Source organism: Ciona intestinalis, chromosome 10, assembly GCF_000224145.3.
Source record: "Ciona intestinalis chromosome 10, KH, whole genome shotgun sequence".
In the NCBI taxonomy this organism is placed as follows: Eukaryota; Metazoa; Chordata; class Ascidiacea; order Phlebobranchia; family Cionidae; genus Ciona; species Ciona intestinalis.
Genome location: NC_020175.2, coordinates 2,772,681 through 2,796,568, shown reverse-complemented (window position 1 = coordinate 2,796,568; position 23,888 = coordinate 2,772,681). Strand labels below are relative to the sequence as shown.

Here is a 23,888-nt window from a genome sequence, read left to right as displayed (position 1 = left end):
TACGAGTTTCTACATGTGCAACTTTGTTTGTGATTTTGAATTATTTTTACGCTGCCAATAGAGACAACTCATGCAGGTATCACCAGGCTGCAGCAAATGCCTTAGCCCAAAGGACATAAACGCCCACAATGGCAGGGCGACCAGTCTTAAATGTGTTACTTCTAGGCCAGAAGGGGTACAATAAACCACTGTGTCAGCACTTCGTAAAAATACAATTGCTCGAACCCATAGTGCATCGAAACTGTTAGCCATGCCATGCCTACAATATCCCATTAATAATAACCCACAAAGTTACGTGTATGGTTCACCCGCGTTAGGTTATATAACTACTTTTTTTGCCCGGCCACACGAGGAAAAATAAGTTACCATCAATTCATTCATTTTACGCCTTATTTTATAAATAAAAAAATATTTTTTTTATTGAAAATTGATGCATGTTAAAAAAATAAAAAATTAAGAAACTAGCCAGGGCAGTCTCAGTAAGACACATACAAGCACCTAACAACTTTATCCAAATAAACTCCATAAAACTAAGTCACCATACGCTTTTATGTCTATAAAACTGTCACGGAATACAAATGATCTAAAATTAATTACAGTAGGGTGGGGAAAGATGGGACACTTTTTAACTCTATTTTCTCGTCCCATTTAGTAGTAAACAAAGAACATTCAAAGAAATATGAAACTATTTCCTCATGAATCTCATGGACCGTTGTTGATTGTAAAACACAATCAGGATATCTGGATACTGTGTGCTAAAGGTGTCCCATCTTCCTCCACCCTACTGTATAAACATTTGGTCACTTATATGACGCCACAGCAAAGCACAAAGTTGTTGTAACACTTTATTGTCTGTGCCAAACACATCTTAAATGCTATTATAATACATCTCCGACGTGGGGTGGAAATGGAATGATCAAAAAAATCAAATTGGTTGCGACGGTGTTCAAAGCTGGCTTATAAACAACTTGACATACAGCATTTTTTTTAAATCTTTTTTTGCCAAATGCCAAATTAATGTCGAGTTATTACGACTTTGTTTATGGTTATTCGTAAATGGGGTAACTGTGCTTGGAAAACACTTTGGTTAAGAGTTAAATGTTAATTGATGAACATTGAGTTAGACTTCACTACGGTAAATTTGAATACGAAAACGGTTCTGTTTTCTATTTTTGTAGACGATTTTCGGGCAAGTTGGGACCAGCAAAGGGAAAAACGGTCAATACGCGCTTTTAGGTGAAGCATTCTATCAATTAGACGCCGTGGCGCGTGAAGGCGATCGCTGATTGCACTTGAATAGTAAGGGGCGAAGGAAAACATGACAAAAGTAACAGCAAGACATGAATCAACATTCATAGAGGGTAATATAAAGAAATTGAATATACTATAACAATGTGAAGGTATAACGCCAATCACAATAGAGAGAACGCAAAGGGACGAACGCTGCTGGTTCGCGTCGGTTATTTTATAAATAAAGAAAAAAATGGCCGTGTGTCTAATAGGGCTAATGGTAACCGCTTATAGGAGCAGTATATGTTTATGAATTAGAAACGAAAATGGCTGATTTTTGATTGACGTGGGTTATATAGACGTTGTTACAAACTGATGACTTTTATCGGGCAGTTTTTACATTTACACCAACTACGGCTCTAAAGAAGGAGTTCTACCCGTTTTACCTAATACGAATATTTTTTGAGAAAAAAAAACGAATACTTTTTTGGGAAATGCAGAAAAAAATCGGGTTTAAAAATTCATGAATGAAATTTACCGTTAAGACCTGCGCGGAAACCGATTTATTTGAAATATAAACTGCTGGAATGTCTTTGTTCTCTGCGGCGATCATACCACTTTAAGATTGTGCCTCGCAATTAGGTAAATGCGGAGGGCAAGACCCTTGAAGGAACTTCAGACGTCTGTGTGCGAATGCTCAGTGAGAACCACTGACGGCAAAGAACCGTTTTGGTTGGCGCGCGCTTCTTGGTGAGGAGCGTAAAAACGCGAAGTGCGTTTCGTCGCTTTGCCACTGCTGCTGAAAAGGGTGCCCAGGATACGAGAGCCGTTGCGGTTCGGGGAGCGATCCGATTCAGATTTTGTCGACTTTGAAACGCTGTTGTTGTTGTTTTCGTTGGCGTGTAAGTTGTACATGGACGTGGGACGCTGGTCGCCTGTGAGAGAACTAGTGGTCGAACCTGGGACGAAATTGTTAAATTTACATTTGAAAAAAATTATCGAAAAATAATTTTTTAAAAAATTATAAAATTTATGGAAAAAAGACACCAGTCGGGGTGCTACCGTACGAAACGTGTTTAGTTCTGATCCTTTTAAAATATTTCTTCCTTAAAAAACGTTAAAAATCTGTTTAAACTTTCGTAAACAAGAAAGAGAGCATGACAAACAGAAAACTTGTGTCCAGGCTTATAACAAAGATATAACACTTGCATGCGGTATCAGAATGCTTATGTAGTATATTGCAGGCAATTGATTCTTTTCAGAATCTTAAAAATAAGTTGCTTTTTTAAACTGTCGCTCCCATGCATATATCGTAATTATAAAACAGCTTTTTTGACAAATTGTTTACAATATACCATGATACTGTTTTTGCGTCCAAGTGTAAAATGCACAGACTTTGGATGTTATTACACTTATAAAGACTACCAGCAGTAGACTTATACGAATATATGGAGCAATAATTTGGCAAAAGAGGTATTTCAGAATTTCAAATGATGTATGCCCATACAGAAATCCGGTTTCGATATTTCTAGTTTGAACCGGTTAAAACTTGTACCTCTCGGCCAAGATAGACCTAAAACGCTGTATTTCAAGCGCTATGGCACAATTAGTTATGTTGTACTGCAAATTCAAGCGATTTCTGACACGCGGAAATGTAACCTACGTTTGGTGGCAGTGTCGCTGAGATTTTGCATGGATGTGGACATCTTCTTGGAGTCGACGAACAAAGCAGAGTTAGTTCGCGACTGCGGTGGGGAGGGGACCTGAGCGCGCTCCAGTTCTGCTGTGACGTAATAACGAGTCACTTTTTCATCGATATCGTCAGATTTGGTGGAGAATTTATAAATAAAGTACTGTGGGGTAAGATGGGTGGTGATCGCACCCAAACCCATATTTACTGATCGTGTTTTTAGTAATTACCAACGCTGTTTTAGAGTCGTAGGGCTATGGTTATATAATTCTATAAATTCTTTTTGTTTACCACCAAATGGGAAAAGAAAAGAAAATGAATGTCCTATCTTACCCCACCGTATGATAGGCATAAAAATGCAATGGAAGTATGAAAAATGCAAAATGTTTTCCGCTATGTATAAAAAAGAAAGACAATCGCAAATAAGCAGTGAAATAAATGAACGCCAGTTACTTAAACAATCAAGGCAGTGCTTTGCCGAAAGAGATCGCCCATACAGAACGATCGATATAACACGGGTGCCCTGTTTCATACATCCCGTGCGGCGGTGTCCGCTTATCATAGATCAGTAGCAGCAACGAGCATCAAGCTAGTTACCTTTGGGTTACGATGCGAGTGCTCTTAACCACGAAGCTAGGGCGCGGAAATATAGAAAAGTCAAACAAAATAAGAAGATAAAGTGTTGCCAGATATGCATTCATATTTTTGCATTCTCACGTATATAAATATCGATCAATTCAATATTGGAAACACTAAGAGAGAGTTTAAGAGCCTGCTTGCAGTCCAACATAAAATAAACGGAAAAGTCATAAAAGCAAGTTTAATCAGGCAACGTGAAAAATGTTCCCTATTGAGGCCCTGGGGGTTACGAATTCTATAGCAATTAAAAAAGTTCCATAACAAAAATGACCACTCTAGCCAACATGTGCCAATAGTGTATTACATGCCATATAGTATCCAACCTTAAACTTAAAAGTGTGGGACAATGTTATGGCTAAGAGTGAGAATACATATGGGTAAGGTCTAGATACTGGCTTTTTTATGGGCTTAATTTTTTTACTTAGAAATTAAAATGATGTTTACCCATATGCACTATCACCAATATAATGCGTGTAATACAACGGTAAACCTGTATAGTAGAATGGGGGGAGATGGGACACCTTTTCATTCTATTTTCTCTTCTCATTTGGTAGAAAACAAAGAACAAGAATTATAAAACCGTATCCTTACAACTCCATGGACCGTTGTTATTTGTTTAAAACACGATCAGGATATTTGGATATTGTGTGCTAAAGGTGTCCTATCTCCCCCACCCCACTATATATCAGTATTATGTAAAACATTGGTAAACCTGAACCCCCTTAATGCCTGAAATGGGAAGATATTTACCTCCTATTCTGAGCGCTTCCATTTTCTGCACTTCAGCAATGCATTCTCGTAAATCGGTGACAAACTTATTACGGTCGCTCTCATTCGGTGCGTTGAACGTTATCAGCACTTTGTTGTCGGTTTGATTGATAAGACGAATTCCGTTTGGAAAATCTGGAAAGTCGTCGGTTTTGGAAACGCTAGTGATTTTGTGTGGACGAAATTAGAAATTCAGTGGTTTTGCGCCAGCAAAATAATGTTTTTTTGGGCCAATTTTTTTCGGTGATTAATTTTGAACTTTTTAAGACAGTAAATTAAAATCGCAAAGAAATTATCTATTTATATACGGCGAAGTATGTGACGTTATAGTACATATGACATCATTGTACGTATAACGTAATAGTTTATGGAATTCGGAAAACTTCATAAAATATTAGATAAAAATTAACATTTTACCAAAGTGGGGATTCGAACCATTAATATTCGAATCTCACACACAAATACGTAATATAACTTACACATGGTTTCAAACACAAGGAAACTCATATCGTGTAGTGAGAACGACATTTTGAAAGTGTAAGTTGTTCCGACTTTCTTCTTGTTCAGTATCTTTGTTATCTAAAATAAAACAAATTTATTGCAATTTAAAATGAACAGTTTAGTTTGAAGTATAGTACTGTGGGGGAAGATGGGACACCTTAAGCACATAATGTCCGAAATACTCTGATCGTGTTTTAAACAATTAACAACGGTCTATAAGAGTCGAAAGGTTCTTTGTTTACTACCAAATGGGACAAGAAACTAGAATAAAATGGTGTCTATCTCCCCCACCCTACTACATATTTGACATTTTTTAGTTTATTTTTACCATTTTATGTTTAATTTTTCCGTGAATTTTACATATTAAATAAATTATTAGCGTTTATAGATAGTTTATTATGTGGGGCTAGTTGTGCTAACATTAAAGTGTATAGTATACGCGCGTGTTTAATCAACTAATTTTGTTGAAAATTCTAGGAATATATTATGAACTACTGATGACCCCTTGTAGAATATATACACGATAGACGGATACAGACACGAATTTCGTGTAGTTAAAGCTGCGTTCACTATGCTATACTTGTACATTATTTCGTATATCAGTGTTATATATTTCAATTTAATGGGGCTAGCTTGACATAACACTACAGAAGGTTTTTCAATTAAAATATTTCTAAATTCTAAATCTTCGCTACCGTAATCGAAGAGACAAATAAAGTTATTATCAATATTAAAGTAATAGTAAGAAGAACATTACTTGGCATAGCGTTTGGTTTTGAACGATTGTAACTTGCTTTGTCCTCGCATGGCCAAAAAACGACAGTCGTTTTATAACACGGGTGTTATGTTTCAAACACCTTGTGCCCGCTTTCGAGTTACCACGTATGTAACTTTGTGGGTATGGTTTTTTCTGTATGACTAACAATTTAGACTACCCATTAGTGACCACACAATTGGAGCAATTTCCGTGTCTTTTCCAAAAACACACGCGCCCACAACGGTAGCAGCGACGAGCCTTGAACCCATGTACACTACTTTAAAAAAACTAACAAGAAACGAGCATAATATAATATATACAACATGAAACTCCACATTACCAGTAACATGTCATTGAATAGGAACACCTCACGCTGATGCAAACCCATCTTCTGAGGCTTGGCTGGGTCAGTAACTTGAAACAAACGACAATAACACACCAGCCTACGGTGGGGAACGGCAAGGACAGGCTTCTTGCCAACGATGTTGCTTTCAACCTGTTTAAAATGGTTGGTAAACGATTTTTCAGTTTCCATTATATAGTAGGGTTGAGGAAGACGGGACACCTTTAGCACATACTTTCCAAATATCCTGATCGTGTTTTAGACGATTAACAACGGTGAATGGGAGTCGTGAGGATATAGTTTTATAATTCTTTGAATGTTCTTTGTTTACTACCAAATAGGACGAGAAAATACAAAGAAAAAGTGTCCCATCTCCGCGCACCCTACCATTAAAAATATATAGAAAAAAGAAATAAAAAAAAAGTTGATACACTGTTACGCATTTAGCAACAGACGGTAAAGCGGACACTGACAAAATCCGTCGTTAAATTATGTAAAATTATGTTTAGTACAGTATATGCTACAACATTCTGAACTTACAGTACAGCTTTCCAGATGCTACTTTTAATTAGAATACATATAAGCCATATGGTTGACAATTATTAATAATTCAGTAGAAATGTCAAGTAAATGGTAAAAGCAGTTATAATATATATGCGACTATAGTGAGCGCCTTAATATGCGACTATAGTGAGCGCCTTTAGCGTTCACTATAGTCGCATATTATACTGTAGTTTGTAACTTTAGTCGTTATAACACGGTGTCCTATTTTACAAAGTATATATAACATATATAGTAGGGTGGGGGAAACCGGGACACCTTTGATCGTGTTTTAAACAATTAACAACAATCTATGGGAGTCGTGAGGATACGGTTTTATAATTCTTTGAATGTTCTTTGTGTACTATTAAATGAGACGAGAAAATAGAATGAAAATGTGTCTTACTATCCTAGAATCCTAACTACAATTACCACTTGGGTAAAACCATTATCATTTAGTGTCTTGTCCAAGGACACTCATGTCTACAATGGCAGGAATTGCGCTTCGAACCATATACCGTTTTTACTAGTTAGAGTGATACAGTCCCACACACAATCATAAAATACATTATATGGTAGAGTGTGGGAAGATGGGACACCTTATCATTCTATTTTCTCGTCCCATTTGGTAGTAAACAAAGAACGTTCAAAGAATTATAAAACCGTATCCCCACAATTCCCATGGACCGTTGGTAATTGTTTAAAACATAATCAGGATATTTGGATATTATGTGGTAAAAAAGTGCCCGTCTTCCCCACCCTACTATACCTCTTCATAAAATATAGTAGGATGGGGGAATATGAGACACCTTTAGTACATAATATCCAAATATCCTGATTGTGTTTTAAACAATTCACACCGTCTGGTCGTGAGGATAAGGTTTTATATTTCTTAAATTGAACAACAAAACAGAACGAAAATACGTCCCATCTTACCCCACCCAACTATATTACTAAACCAGCTTTAAAAATTTTAGTCAAAATAAGTTTTATAATACGAAGTACCTGTAACACTTGAGTGACATGGTCGTCTAATGTTATCAATTCATTTTCACGGATTCGGTTGTAGATATTTTTAAGAAGGACCTCGCTTAAGTCCTCGCCACCGTCTATGCCTGAAAACATGAAAATAAACGCAATGGATTTAATTTTAATAATGAGCAATTTTAGTTGTTAATTGGTTCGAAATGACATATATAATTGTTTTATTGCAAATACAGTAGTAACATCTTTGGAAAAAACAGGTTTTGTTTTATAATTTAAACACAGATTATCACATGTGTAGTGAAATGCTTGAATAATGTGCTGGTCTGTAGTATACTAAAAATTAAAAATTTATATTAAACAGGCCAAAAAAATTACTATTTTTTGCAAAAATTTACAATAAACAAGCCGAAAAATTACTATTTTTTTTACAAAAAATTACAAAAAACGCACAGACAAAATGCTTCGCCACCTGTAGTCAATACGTCACAATTCACCTGTCTGACGTAATATTAACGGTATTTATGACATCAGTACACAAAAAAACTGTTCTTCATTTTGGGGTGTCTATTGCCCTACTGGAGTGGTTCTTAGACATTATAGTATGCTTTACCCTTTTAACAAAGATGCTTAACAAATTTACTCCCAATATGTAATATGGCGCTTATTTACTAAAAAAGCAAAAACAACTGATTACGTTAATTATATCTAATGCGACGATTGCTTTTTGGCAACGATGTCTGGTAAAGTACTACAATTGGCACAATTTTTCTGTCCCGTTAACTAATGTAAATTTTGATTGGTAGCTCATTTACCCTCTAAATACATGGAATTTTCCCCGAGGGGTAAGTTTACCCCAGTTTTAGATGTGCTACCCTAATGGGTGTGTATATATGGCTTTCACATTCGACCACTTACCGCGTAGATTTTTAATAAAATCGGCTTCCGTCATTCGTTTCTCGTGTTTCATATTCGGGGAATGGAGATCAGTGTTAAGCATTATGATGGCGAATGCAAGGATAAATATGGAGTCCAGGTTACGTAAGCTGTTGATCAGTTTAGGATTGCACGTGCAGTAACGTTGTGAAAATGCCTGAAAAATACATTTTTGGTAAAAAGTATTGACATTTTTATTAACATTACAAAAAAATATTATTCGTACAAAATACGGACAAAATACGCACAGAGGGGAACAGAACATACAGTGTTTTTTTAAAAACAGTTTGCCAAACTATAATAATGCCTCTGCTGTGTAGATGCTTGAAAATACATTTTCGGTAAAAAGAAAATGCAACAGTTCAAAATACAGACAATATTATATGCACATAGGGTAATAGAATATACAATGTTTTTTAAAAAACAGTTTGCCAAACTATAAAGACGACTCTGCGGTAAAAAATGCTTGAAAGATACGTTGTTTGGTATAAAATAAAACAGTTCGAAACACAGGAAATATTGTATAGTAGAGTGGGGAAAGATGGGACACCTTTAGCACATAATATCAAAAATCTTGATCGTATTTTAAACAATTAACAACAGTCTATAGAAGTTGTGAGGATATGGTTTTATAATTTTTTGAATGTTCTTTGTTTACTACCAATTGGGTCGAGAAAATAAAATGAAAAGGTGTCCCATCTTCCCCCACCCTACTACACACGTTGTTTATGTAAAAATAGTTTGCTAAACCCCAATGACGGCTTTTTACTGCTATTCATTGTATGTGTAAGCATGGCAAAGATGTTCGCCAATGGCCATAGTTCGCCCATTACCGCTACTACGGTTCTTATAGAAACCTTTGAATTAAAAACCTGGCTATACAATACAGACAGAATGTGCAATATATACATCATATTGTATGATTGTGCACCCCATAAAAAATATACTGATAATTTTAAAATTAGTCTCATAAAACATCAAAAATCCACGAACATTTGCAGTATTGGTTCGTATAAGCGATTGTTGATGTGGAAACTTACTGTATATGTGTTATGTAATAAGGAAACGGACGCATGTAGACTGGTGTGTTGGGTGGGCAGTCAAATTATATAAGTCTTGTGTGTGGGGAGATGCTATAAGAGTTCAAACTGTTCAATATGCGTCCGGTTCATATAATGTTATTAAGATTTTGTTAAGAAACTTCAATGGACAGTTTTGTATAGTTTAAAACTGTTTAAATGTTAAAAATACGAAATTTATAGGTAATTTACGATGTTGTTACGTAATATACGGTGCTCTGACATAATGTATGGTAGTGTGACGTAATATACGGTTGTTGCGTAATATATAGTGATGTGATGTAATATACAGCATTGTGACGTAATATACAATGGTGTGACGTAATATACGGTAGTGTGACATAATGTAAAGTGGTGTGACGTAATGTACGGTGATGTGACGTAATGTACGGTAGTATGACGTAATACAATGGTGTGACGTAATAATGTACCGTGGTGTGACGTAATGTATAATGGCGTGACGTAATATACGATTGTTACGTAATATACGGTGGTATGACGTAATGTACAGTAGTATGACGTAATGCACAATAGTATGGCGTAATATACGGTGGTATGACTTACCGTGACGTAATGTACAATAGTATGACGTACCTCAACAAGTCGTTCGACCTTCTGTGCTTCGCCCTGGACCTTGATCTGTGACTGGAAAAGTCGAAGAGCTTCGTCCAGTTCGAGCCCGCTGAAAGACATCAGCTCACATACGGAACTGCGTCATAAACAATCAATTATGACGTCAAACTAGAAAGGGGGGAATTCTGCTAGACGCTACTTCGTCTGGTCGCGAAACTGCTGTTTTTTACCCTAGCGTGACTATTTTTGTTAATAATAAAGAATTTGAGGGATTTTTATGTAAAATGCTCATGCAAGTTTAGGAAAATAGTTTTAGATTGTGAACACTGGGCTAAATTAGACGTTACGGTTTGCGGCAATCTCTTTTATACAGAATTGTATGCACAGCCTGCTACTATTGACTGCGGTTTTTATTCAATGATTTTGTAAATTTTGCGCAATTTTCGGTGACTTTTATTGAATCTGACAAGTCACATTAAATTTGCATGAAAGAAAAAGTGTCTGGTTTAAAAAAAACGAGCAAAATATGTGGTACAACGAGAATTATAAATGGCAAACCCTTGACGCGTATTAAGTATGTATGGTGAAAATTCGAATTTGCATTTCCACTTGACACTTATAAACACTCATGTCCACAAGTACTAAGTGTAGGCTCAGTATGAGACTGCAAGTGAAGCAAAAATCAATACAATCACTCCACAGAGCTGGACGGGAGTTACTTTATGTGAATTAAATTTAGCATGAAATGTATTATGGGCAAAAGGCATATAGGATCAATTTATTAAAGCGCGCGTAGTGCTACACTTTTCTGTGTTAGTCCACTTAATGTTAAGGTTAAAACTAGCTAATTACACAGTGATTTTGCATGCAGTGTTACACTTTTTTGTTAGTTTCTGTACTGAAATACGTATAATAATTATTTACGTCTCTACATTAATGGAAAGATTTTAATTGTAACCTTAATGTTAAGATTAAACCAGCCAATTACACAGTCATATTTTTATGTTGATATTTGATAAAATATATATACAATGCAAACATATAGTACTGTGGGGTTAGATGGGACACTTTTAGCACAAAATATCCAAATACCCTGATCGTGTTTTGAACAATTAACAACGATCTATAGGAGTCGTGAGGAAACGGTTTTAAAATTCTTTGAGTGTTCTTTGTTTACCACCAAACAGGACGAAAAAATAGAATGAAAAGGTGTCCCATCTTCCCCCACCCTACTATACCAAATAAAACCATACTTTAAACAAGATGACTTTAAAGTCTGCCAAGCCTGATGAACCCATTGCATATTGCATATGTATTTTGGCATGGATCAATAACCAATAACTATACAAGCCTTTCAATTATTGGTCAAATGTACATATTCTTAATGAGCTGTTTCGAAAAGGTATGATATTTGAAGCTTTTTAAGGTAGTAGGTTCCTAGATTTTATTTTAAAACAGTAAAAAAAAAGTGCAAAAACAAGATGTGGTATATTTTCATTTACAAAAAAAATTGTTTTACATTTTAATTTTGTGCCATGTAGATATTGTTATTGTTTATTAAAATTCTTAAAAAACAGTGTTGTTTTATTTGAAATCTGAGTCAATCTCAAAAGTGCAACCATTTTATTACCAGTTACAAAATAATTCCATTCGCGCGAACTCTATTTATTTAAAATCTATAAAAAATATCATTCTTTTATTTAAATCTTTATATACAAACCAATACCAGCATTTTTTTAACTTAAAGTTCCATACCAACGTAAAAAGCTGTTTCATTTTTTTAAACTTTAATGGTACCTTAAGATAACATTTGAGCATTTCTATCAACACACAAATTTTCATTTTTCGTTGGTATGCCCCTAAGTCATTTTCAATGGTAGGCCCCTTTAGGTCATTTTTTGTGGTAGGCCCCTTTAAGTCATTTTAGTTGGTAGGCCCCTTTAAATCATTTTTGTTGGTATGCCCCTTTAGACATTTTTGTTGGTATGCCCCTTCAAGACATTATTGTTGGTATGCCCATTTAATTCCTTTTCTTTGGTACGCCCCTTCAAGCGAGTCTTAAATATGAAATATAGAGTTACCAAAATACTCACTCTAAGACCTCCTGGTTAAAGGTTTTCTGTACATTTCCGAGGTATTCTCCAACCATTTGCCGACTCAGACCCTTCCTGTTGAGCAAGAAGGAAGCAACAGTAGGAGGGGTGTTTGCCACAAACGAGTGCTCGACCAAGAACGCAAGGCCTTTGCTGGGTTTCCTGTGCAAATTGCGACAAGTATTAAGCACTCAGCCGGTATGACTGGGAATATGCCGGTATGACTGCAGATTGTAGCTGCAAATAGGAATCAGCTAGCCAAGTTGGGATGGGATACTTAAAAAACTGCAAAATAGCCGCAACAGAGCAATTTAAAAAGGGATGCTTTTGTAAGATCAAAGGTTAAGATACTTAATATTCATAAATCCGAAAAAAAAAGAAAAATAGGACTAAAATATAGTAGGGTGAGGGAAGATGGGACACATGTTTATTCTATTTTCTTGTCCCATATAGTAGAAAACAAAAACATTCAAAGAATTTTAAAACCGTATCCATTCGACTCCCATAGACTGTTGTTAATTGTTTAAAACACAACTAGGATATTTGGATATTATGCTGTAAAGGTGTCCCATCTTCCCCCACCCTACTATGCTAAGTAAATTTAAAATTGCACATAGCGCCATACTTTATTTATAAAACATCCTACTACATTTATAACACTGGCCATTTGCATGTTGTTGCCACTTATACGTAACAACATTGATTAATGGTCCAATCAGACTAATTGCTACGTCAGATAGCAACTTTGTATGACTTATCTATATGTGACTTATGCTATAGCATATAACCTTTAATGTGTACAATACTCTAGGCACTATGATATAGTTGTACAGTTTTAATGTAACTAATTTTAAAACCAGTGGCTCTTGTAACAGCCAGTTGCAGTTTCCCGGACCAAAAAGTCATTTTTCAAAGATCTTGTACACCAACAAATTTTCAAAAGGCAAAATTAGCGATTTTTAATTGGTTTCGTCCTGCTTGGTAATTTTAGTTTGTCTAGGACTGTTTAAAATATGTCGTTTTTAAAGAAAGGATTTCAAACAGAAAGTTGTACATGTATGTACTTTAAACAAGTTGTTATGTCATTGAGTCTATGTAAATATGAAGTTTTCAAAAGTTTTCAAAAGGTTTATACAAATATAACTGAACTTTATTTGCTTCTAAAAATATAATGGCTTTCCGATGTTTTTCTTGCAAAACTTATACAGATATTGAACATTTAATCCACTTAAAAAATCAGAAAGCATGAAAAAAATGGAGCAGGCTACAATTCTTTACTTATGAGTCTTATGACAGTGGGTTATAAATAGGACAAGCTTCCTTGGGTGTTGGGGTAATGGGTAGCCTAACTCCTAGGTCCCCAACAAAGACCCCATCACCCCACCCACATAGATCATCACCCCACCCACATAGAATAGAATATTAATAGAACCAAAAAATCTTTGCCAAAATGCCATCAATCAAAAACAGATACCAATGTTTTTAAAATACATTATTGCTTTTATTGGTTATAAAATTCCTTTAGTAACTTATAGGAACAAAACAAGATCTTGCTTATAGCTGAGTAAGGGGCTACCTTGGTATGGACTGTAGACTAGCATTTATATACATGCGGTACCAACCTTTTTGTTGGGGTAATAAGCCAACTTATACCTAAATCTCATGCAATCTACTTTGCTCTAGAGTCTAGAACCTCACATATATAATTAAAATAGACAGTAGTGCACTTACGTGTTAAAAAGGTTGAGCCCAATGCGATACATTCGTTTTCGTAATATATCGTTACTTGGATCCCCATGCCAACTCTCACGAACACTGATGTTGCTCTCTCGATGATAACCACTCTGAAGTCCGTCTCCTACGATGGAGGACATCTCACTGGAGATGCTCATCGTGTCCGCAGTGTCCGAGCTGTTTAAAATTTCCAAGCTTTAATTTAAAATTTGGTAATACCATTAAAACACGAATGTTTCTAGGTGTTTATGCAGTAACTAATTTAAAAATTTTAGCGTTCAGTTATAAACAAATCTGCGAAACACATAGATTTCAATAAAGTGTTTAAACTTTACCTTACAGTATTTAAATGTTATGTGATTAAGACAGAAATGCTACTAGGTGTTTATACATTAACTACTTTTAAAATTTTAGATGTTCAGTTATAATCAAATCGACAAAACACATAGATTTAAATAAAGTGTCCAAAGTTTAACTTACATTACTTAAACCTAATGTGATTAAAACACGAATGCTACTACGTGTTAACACAGTAACTAATTATAAAATTCTAATGTTCAGCTATAATCAAATCTATTAAACGTATAGGTTTCAATAAAGTGTTTTTAACTTAAAACATTATGTGATTAAAACAGAAATGTTACTAGGTGATGATGCAGTAACAAATTTATCAATCTAAAATTTAAGGTGTTCAGCTATTGTTTAAAATTAAATCAATAAAACACATTACAAAATTATGATTTCATAGTTCTCTACTTGTAGTGTAAAAACTAAAACTATACTGAAAAAATGAGTCATTAAACAATAACATTAATTGTACAAAAGCAATACATTGTTAGTTGTGTATTGTTTGTCTTTCCTAGTGAACAAACCTTGAATGTTTGTCTTTCCTAGTGAACAAACCTTGTGTTTTATAAATATTGTTTTGTTTGAATCGTGTTCAATTGGAAAAATTAATGAACCATGTCTTACAAAGTACAAGATTTCGACACACTTCCTATATTAGCATTGCAGCCACAATGGGTTTTTAATTGCTTATATAAACACTATTTCCTATAAGCTACATACGTAATGTAATTAAAACAAAGGTTATAATTATAAACACCAATAACTGCTAAATATAATACGAACTTTGAAAGGTCATGTTTTCAACTTTAAAAAATCAATTTTCTGATTCAATGCAAAATACACTACGGGGCTAGGGGTGGGGAAATAAGTCATATGGGGTAATATAGGTTATAGTTTTGGTAAATTTTTTTTTTACTGAAAATCATTTTATGTTTTAAATTTTACTACTTTTCAAGTTATACACAAAAATATTTATTAAATTTTGCAATAAAAGTATTTTTACTACTATTTTATATTCAAAAAGATTTTTCAATGTAATCTATAAACTTTAGTGCTCTATTAAACTTTTTTCTGTTATGACCTTAATAAATGGTAGGCTATATTATACTTCATTTAAAATGGAAATTGCAGTTTTGCAAATTTGTGTGTAATACATAGCTGCCTTAATAAAGCGTCTTATCAGTTCAATGTAAATTGACCACACATAAAGTTATTCACTCCACAAGTCAATGCTGTTATTGACTTTGTTGCAATTTAAAATAGCAGGCGCGGGGACATGTGAAGTGGCAGATATATAGCTTGCTATTGTCTGCAGGGACCACAGAGGGATTTCCACTTAAAAGTATGGATTGAAATATATTTTAAAAGTCTAAAGCCAGTAAAGGTAGATTTTTTTTATCCTTTAGGTAAATATAATTTTAAACATTTTAGTGCGCAACACTGAAGAAACTTTTAAAGTGTGCAGCACTGGAAGTGTGGGCAAAATACAATTCTCATCAAAAATAGAAAAAAAAGAGAAAAACTATGAAATGTGCAACACTGAAAACGTTTTAAATGGTAAACACTGGACAGTATGCACAAAATACGATTCAAAACACAAAACTGAAAAAATTACAATTCATATATTATAGACTTAATATATTGTAAAAGAAACTACAATTACCAATTCTGAGACTGGTTGTTATATAACAACGTAATTTCTTACCTTCGCATGCTATCTATATCCCCATCATTCTCATAATTAGAGAGGCTGAGTTCGGACCCCGTTCTTATCCACCTTGGAGAAACATTGCGGGGTTCAGTGTCGCTGTTGTGTGAATGGGACGAGCTTCTTATACCCGATCGACGGAGCACAGCAAGCCCCGGTTCGGGGTCAATGGCTTGCGTTACAACTTCAGGGGTTGCAGGAAGGGTCTCGTCAAAAGGTTTGACCGTTTCGTAGCTAAATATGTTTAAATGCATTTAGGAGTGTATTTATAGTTCAAACTACATTTAATACATTAAAAGCTTTAGTGCATAAACAAACACATGCATAAGAACCATAGATAAGGAGCATAGTTCTTTTTAAACATTTAAGGCCAACCATGGAGCAGTCACACTTTTAAAAAATGATTTATTTAAAAAATGTTCTCTTAGTAAAGGCACTAACTACTAAAACGCAACAGTAATTACATAAATTGGTTTCGCCCTATAATAGTTTTGAATTCTGTGCAGAAAATAGGAACTGTCCTATTAAGCATGTTCCTAAATGCAGGTTGTGATTACAGAAACTGTTTATATTGATTTGTTAACAAAGCAATTGGTATCAGTATCACAAATAAATCTTAGCCAAAAGGTTATATGCACTGTTGTACAGACTGTCCAACAAACAATATTTTATTGTTTTATTAACACTGATGAATGCAAAGCAAACAATGCTTGTGTTTTTAAAGCTGACAACATGTGATTCTGTGTTATGTCTCTGTTTATTTTTTTAAGTAACTGATAATACAAAATTCATAATAAATAAACCCCAACTAAATTGCTGCCTTTAATAAGGTAAGCATTAAACAATATAATGTGTTATGTATATATATATAATAGTAGGGTGGGGGAGATGGGACACCTTTAGCACATATAATCCAATTATTCTGATCATGTTTTTAAAGAAATAACAACGGTCTATGGAAGTCGTAAGGATACGGTTTCATAATTCTTTAAATGTTTTTTGTTTACTACCAAATTGGACGAGAAAATATAATAAAACGGTGTCCCATCTTCCCCCATTATACTATATATAATTATATATATTAAAGTGTAGCCTAATTCTTTCACACCAAAACCTCTTTTAATGGTGGCTTTAATGTCAAACATACACATGTATTTATTATTGAATTAAACAGTGTGTAAACTTGGCGGCAATTAGTAATACAGTTTACAGACAAAGTTTATTGAAAAGGTCTAGTGTTGTATGGTATTTTATCAATTTGGTATTTATATGTGTGGGAAATAGCACTGAATATGCGCGGCATTACAACTGCAGGATTAGAACCACCCACTTAAAATCACAGCAAATATCTTGAGTCACTCTTGATGATCCTACCACCCAAATTATTTGCCATAAATAGCCTACTGTTTAAATAGGCAGGTACAAACTATACTGTGAAGAAATGTAACTAAAAGTCTCTGTTTACAAGAACTTTGTTTAACCCACAAAGTAACATACACGGTAACTCATAAACTGGCACGAGGTGTATGAACACACGTGTTAAAACGACTGTCGTTTTCCGCCTATGCGAGGATAAAGTTAAAGTTGCATTCATTCAAACTATATACCCTTGTCTGTGCTTGGTGTGAATGTAAACTTTTAGTTAATGATTACACTATTTGCAGCGGTACAACGCAACACCACTTTTTGTAATGCAGAGTAAAGCTGAGTAATGCAATACTCACAGGATACATTGATTTAGCATTGCTGTTACTAAGTGTTACACAACCATGTTATAACTAAAGACCGCTGCAGGCTACTAATTTGATATTAAACAAGAAAAATGTTTAGTATTTTATGCTGGAACATCTAAAAAATTACTGTGGTTTATGTAGCTTTAAACCAAATTTGAGAAAAAAAATTTGTGTATGTATATATATAAATGCAATAATTTTAGTATGTGTTTGAATGATGCCAAGACATTTTTGAAATTTTAAGGATTACTAATTAAGTTTAGGTATATTAATATACATAATTTATTACTCCTCCTACCCATGCCGTCTTTTCCTTGTTCGATTTGGAGTTGGCATTATTGGTTGTTCCGCTAATATTCTCTCTACTAATTCCTTCTCTCCAAGAGGAGCGTGGTCAGCAGTCGGTGTCACAGTGTCTTCTTCATCATTTTTATCTTTCTCTTCATTTGCATCCGTGGAAGAGTCCTTAAGAGGACCGATAGGGGATATTTCCTCTGCGGATTGCTCTGGAGGAGGAGGACTTTCTGGAGGAGGATCATGGATCTGGTCTGGAGGGTCAGGGGTCTGATCCGGAGTACTTGACTCATCAAATGTATGGATAAGTTCCACCACCTCCACTACCCCTGTATTGTCCATGTTTTCTGTGCTTTCCGTTGAGGTTTCGGCAGCTTTTTCGGGAGTGGGAGACCCCGGGTTCGAGTCCCGCACAAAGTGTTTCGGGTGAGGCACGCTGTCGACTGTCAGCCGACGAACTTTGGAATGTCTGATTTTTCGGAAGTTTAAACGCATGCGGTACTTCCGATACGCTTCCTGTATAATACGTGCCGCGTGTTCGCTCTTCTGTGAACCTCCGTAAAGTTTCTAAACAAAAACAACAACATTAATAAATAGATGTTTACATGCAGCATACACGGTAGTCAAGTCATGCAATTCTTATTTCTTTAAGTTAAACGTGTGACTATATCACCACAACATTAATAAAATTAGAATGCATACATTCCATTGAGTCAGGCATATGTAGATTTGACTCACAATGCATATTGTGCATCAGCATATTATGATGCATCGTACAACACAGTGCACCGAAACCTGACGTCAAGGGTAAAAATAACACACTACTAAAGGTATAGCAGCCAACGTATAAAAATGAAAACTTGTTTTTCTATATATATATATATACAATTGTATAGTAAAAGCACATTGGAATTTTTTATGAATAAAATCACCAATGAATAAATATATATATATATAAAAACATGACAAGAACAGGTTTTCATTAGCTGGCCAAAGTTTTAAAAAACATACGAAAGATAGGCGCCTATGAATATGAGGTATATACATAATGTATTTTATAATTTCCAGCCAACAACTATTAACAAAAAAATGACAAAATCCCATTTTAATTACATAATACCTATCAGTTATGCCTTTGGTAAATGATATATAGAAGAGTGGGGGAAAACGGGACACCTTTAGCTTATAATACCCAAATATCCAGATTGTGTTTTAAACCATAAACAACGTTTTATGAAAGTCTTAAGAATATATTTTTAATGTTCTTTGTTTACTACCAAATGCAACAAGAAAATTGAACAAAAAGGTGTCCGATCTTATCCCACCCTACTATATAAATACAGATAGACATAGAAAACAAATATTATAAACTTACCCTTAAAACTTCAACCTGCTTGTCCCTTAAATCCGAACTAAGCTGATATGCATTACGATTTTGTCTCGAGTCTTGCTCTTCTAGATGTTTCTTCTGAAAACTTGACGAGCGACTCACTGAGGCTGTTATTCCACTCACTGTGTAAGAATATCTCTTAGTTACAAACCCACGCATAGTGATGCTTACATGGGGATGACTGTATTATGACCCCTAGGTATTAATTTGAAACATTGCTTAACAGTGTTGCCAGTTTAAATTTTTTATATCTTTATGATAATATGTAAAGAAAATTATGCATATTTTAAAGCAGGTTAAACACTCAAACAGTGATGTCCATTTGTTTTGTAAATATGATATGGAAACACTGCTTGAATTGATTTGCATTTAAAGTTGTAGTACGGCCAATTAGTTGTACATTGACCAATGTTTTGTCTGCTTTATCACAGACTAAATAAAACCCAGTTTATCAGAAAACGTATGAAATAGCAACCTGGACCAAAAAGTAAACTTTAAATTCTTCCTAAAACAAATATGCTGCAGACAAAGCAGAATTTTCGAGAAAACGTGATCCCGCCCAGACTTGTTGGAATTATATATCAACATGTGGTTAGTGTGGCATATTAACCACATTTAATAAAATAATGCAATACATACACAGCATTTAATAACCAAACATTATACTGTCTGTGTGTATGAGATATATTGTAAGTATGCAGGTCCCTCATGCTATTGCACAAGTTATTGTGTTTTATGTTTGTGAGTAAAAATGACTTGGCTTATTGCCGCCATAAAATCTTATTGCAGCAACAAGAATGAGTCTGCAGTGATGCAACACAATTTTGGGAAATTTTAAACAGATTTATAAAAGGATGTAAAAAAAATGTTAAAATTTTAATAATTAAACAGTGCAAGTTGTGCAACATTGCAGAACTATTTAATTCCTTAGTTTTAGGTCAATTTCGGTATGCATATTAACTGGACTACAGGTATTGCAGAAATACATTGTTTTGAGGTGTATCTTAGTTTAATCTATAACTAAATAAGCCAGAACAGCTGCTGTAGACGCATGTTTAGCGCAGTAGCAACATACATGATATATAAGAATTGGGCATTAACATTGTTAAGTGTTCTATTCTATATGATTATTAGGCTGACCCATTACCCCAACACCCTGACACCCAGTGTGTTAAGTGTAAGTAGAGTGGGGGAAAACGGGACACCTTTAGCACATAATATCCAAATGTCGTGTTTTAAACAATTAAACACTGGTCTATGAGAGTCAGTAGGATACGGTTTTATAATTCTCTGAATGTTCTTTGTTTACTACCAAATAGGATGCGAAAATAGAATAAAAAGGTGTCCCATCTCCCCCACCCTACTATATATTATACATTTTATAATATATATATAATGAAGCCATGGGTTGTTAGGCAGGTCGAGATTTTGGAGAATTATTGAATTAAAGAATGCCGACCTGAACCATTGCTTGTTTGCAATGAGAGTGGTTTATGATTTGAGGCAGAGCTTCCTCTCCTCTTACCTGAGGAACTTCTTCGCCGATGATGTTTCTTGTGACCAACATTTGAATCACTATAAACAAGAAAAGGTAATGTTAAAAAGGTAATGTATCAAGGTATGTATATAATGTTGTTATGGTATAGTGGGTTTTGTGTACTTGAGAGTAACTTATTTTGGTGGAGATGAACTATATTCCTGTATAGGCTAAACGAAGTTATATTAAATAAACTATACAAAATATGGTGTAATGCGTGCTTATGGTAGAGAGCAGCAAATTAATGAATGCAAACCATTCGTTTTTAGAATTGCTGTATTGCTGCATATAATAACGAAAACTGCTTTATGCTAAGTTGCTAAATGCCTTTTTAGATCTAGGTCTAATGTCGTCCAAATAGCTTAAGAATAAAGATTGACAAATAAAAACCAAAGCAAACATAATACATTCAAACAAAGACTTCTGTACATAAATACATGTCGTAATCAAATACTATTTTAATGCACCTGTGTGCTGGAATGACTCATGCGTGTTCTTGGCAGGGAATTGCATCATAACCTATCTGAGTGCTTTATGTATAATAATAATATAACAAGCTTTTGTGGAATGTCTTAACAAAATGGATTAGATATATTTTGTGCTATTGATAGGTACCGAACACAAAAAATTGTCCACAAATGCAAAATAGGACTGTATATGTCTACATGTCTTGAATTTTCCCTGTTTTTTGTATATATAATTTAAAATGATGTTTTTATATAAAAATTGAAAAGTGTTTACTAAGGGTATAAAATATGCCATAATATAACATGCTATTGTGCATTGTCAGTCAAGCATTTCCCTTCCTAATTTGACTATTACTTTTAGTTATGGTTCTGAAGTGAAATTTTTCCAGGTGGTGATTATTAAGCCAGTTTAAGTTTACTTATCAAACAAACTACTGAATAGAAAAAACATAATAAATATTACAAATTGTGCCGCCTACCCTGCACAAAAGTAATCTTAAAAAAACATTGTACATTGTAGGAATAATAAAATGGTAGGCTATGCAAGTAAAATAAGTGTGAGAACCATTGTTTTACAACAACAATTAACATATGCATACAGTTACCAAACATAAGCATACACATTACAATATTAGTGTCCATTCATAACAGTGCCAGTGATAGTAGTCAGAGCATGCTACATTGGACATAGAAGTAATTTTACATTCGAGATCATTTACACCAGTTAAATTACCATTATAAAATTGTTGTATTCAGCTGCAATAAGGTCTTTACTGATTATAAATGATTTTAATAGAAAATACAATGGTAGGGTAGTGGAACGGTACTGAATTCAGTTTTCCCTGACGCCATGCACGCCGGGTATCATTCAACATGCACCAAGACGCAACAAGCCTACTGAAAAAGGAAATGACATCATATCCCGCGTTGCACAATATTTTTATCACTCAATGAATTGGCAGAGAGCGAAAATAGGGGAACTATGTGATACCACCTACTCATGAAAAGGAAGCATTTGCTTTCATTTGAACTTTTAAAAACACAGCAACACATCATATGCACAGCTGGTGTTATTAAAGCCTAAACTATTAAAAGTTTTGTCCTATTTAAACGTTTGATCAAATTCAATGCTGCAACTGTTACTTTCGTTATCTTATGTTTTTAGCCAATCTGAACACAGTATAAAGATATTTATTAATGCAATAAAATATACTATACAATTGTCTGCTGTAACTTACTTTATAGCAATTGGAAATTAATAGAAATCAATAAAACTAGGGAAAACTTGTTGCAATTAAATTTACAAAAAAAAAAAAAACTAGAAAGTGGCAAAACACTTCTGTTCATTTGAATAGCTGTGGCATAGCTTGTTTGTTTGACAAAGAGGCTTGCCTGGTTCTGGTCAAACAGATCAAATTCATTGTTAATGTATGAACTATAGTATGAGTGATATGAGTAAATAATAATGTGGAATACAAGGAAGTTGGTAAGGTGCGGCTGTTGTGACTGGTTTGCTTTTATAAACTATACCATGCATGTGCAATGAACAGGAAGTAGCCGTCCTATAGTTCTGGACACCGACAGGCACACAAACAAGCGTGAAAATGCATGAGCTTACACATCCACTCAAACTAAACTTACTAAAGGGTTACAGCTTGATTTTAGAATTACAAAGCATTTTAGAAATTTTATATCAAAAACATACTGAAAACTTTATTAAGACTATTGATTATAGGCATAGCATGCAAAGTGCAAGTTTAAAAACGAAAATTGTATACAAATGCGGATATTAGCTATTTATGTGCAAATGTAATTTAATTTTACTATTTCATGATGGCTTTGAAACGGACCATTACTAAACTATGAATGCCACAACTAAATAATGGCCAAAAAAAAAGTTCACAGTGGGACATAAAGGCAGTTTCCAAAAAACAGAAAAATTTCACAAAAACTTACACTTGCTTTTCTAACTGCTGAATCTTTTCCAGAAGAGCATCTCGTGATGCAGTGAGCTCTAAAACCTCTGTCTGCAGGCTGTGGATCTTAAGTGCCTGCTCTGCGATGGTCGCTTCTTGCTCATCAATCACTCCCTTTAAGTCCGAGAGTAAATCCACTGCACGCTTGCTGCTCCCAACATTCATCCTTATTAATTTAGCAAGAAACACCAAAATTTATCCCAAATCCATATATGATGCTGAGGGATTAAGTATACACTCCTACCTACATAGTAGGCTAAAACAAAGGATCAGCTATTTTGAATATTTTGTAATTTGTTAAAGATACAAAAACTATTTAAATAAATCACATTACAATGCGTCGTCTTTCAAACTGGAAATGCAGCGTTCCGCATGTTACCATATGAAGTTTTATTTTTGTGCAGATTTATAATAATAATAATATACAAAATGTTCATTTGTCTCTTCGATTACGGTAGCGAAGATTTATAATTTCTTTAAACGGAAAGACAGGATATAGCGACAAAATAAAATATTATATTCTCTTCTGATAGTTCTTGTCGAAATATAGCAATTTAAGCATATTTTA

At 34.4% G+C, this 23,888-nt stretch overlaps 1 protein-coding gene across 4 annotated transcripts; it reads right to left on the bottom strand.

Annotated features, from left to right (window-relative positions):
* Window positions 1–831: 831 nt before the first annotated feature.
* LOC100185328 (IQ motif and SEC7 domain-containing protein 2) lies at window positions 832–23,759 on the bottom strand. Of its 4 annotated transcripts, none has more exons than XM_018813831.2 (15): window positions 23,301–23,758; window positions 20,800–20,915; window positions 19,326–19,462; window positions 17,955–18,517; window positions 15,921–16,157; window positions 13,865–14,044; window positions 12,134–12,295; window positions 10,062–10,176; window positions 8,371–8,545; window positions 7,474–7,583; window positions 5,926–6,081; window positions 4,807–4,906; window positions 4,310–4,462; window positions 2,894–3,010; window positions 832–2,189 (listed from the first exon to the last, which is right to left on the bottom strand). In XM_018813831.2, the coding sequence occupies exons 1-15, from the start codon at window positions 23,483–23,485 to the stop codon at window positions 1,906–1,908; spliced, it is 2,790 nt and encodes a 929-aa protein (XP_018669376.1). In that variant the 5' UTR covers window positions 23,486–23,758; the 3' UTR covers window positions 832–1,905. The 4 variants fall into 4 exon arrangements, with proteins under 4 accessions (XP_018669376.1, XP_018669375.1, XP_009859970.1 ...); XM_018813830.2 differs by having other exon boundaries at window positions 2,894–3,013; window positions 23,301–23,757; XM_009861668.3 differs by having other exon boundaries at window positions 2,894–3,013; window positions 20,866–20,915; window positions 23,301–23,757.
* Between the last annotated feature and the right edge of the window lie 129 nt (window positions 23,760–23,888).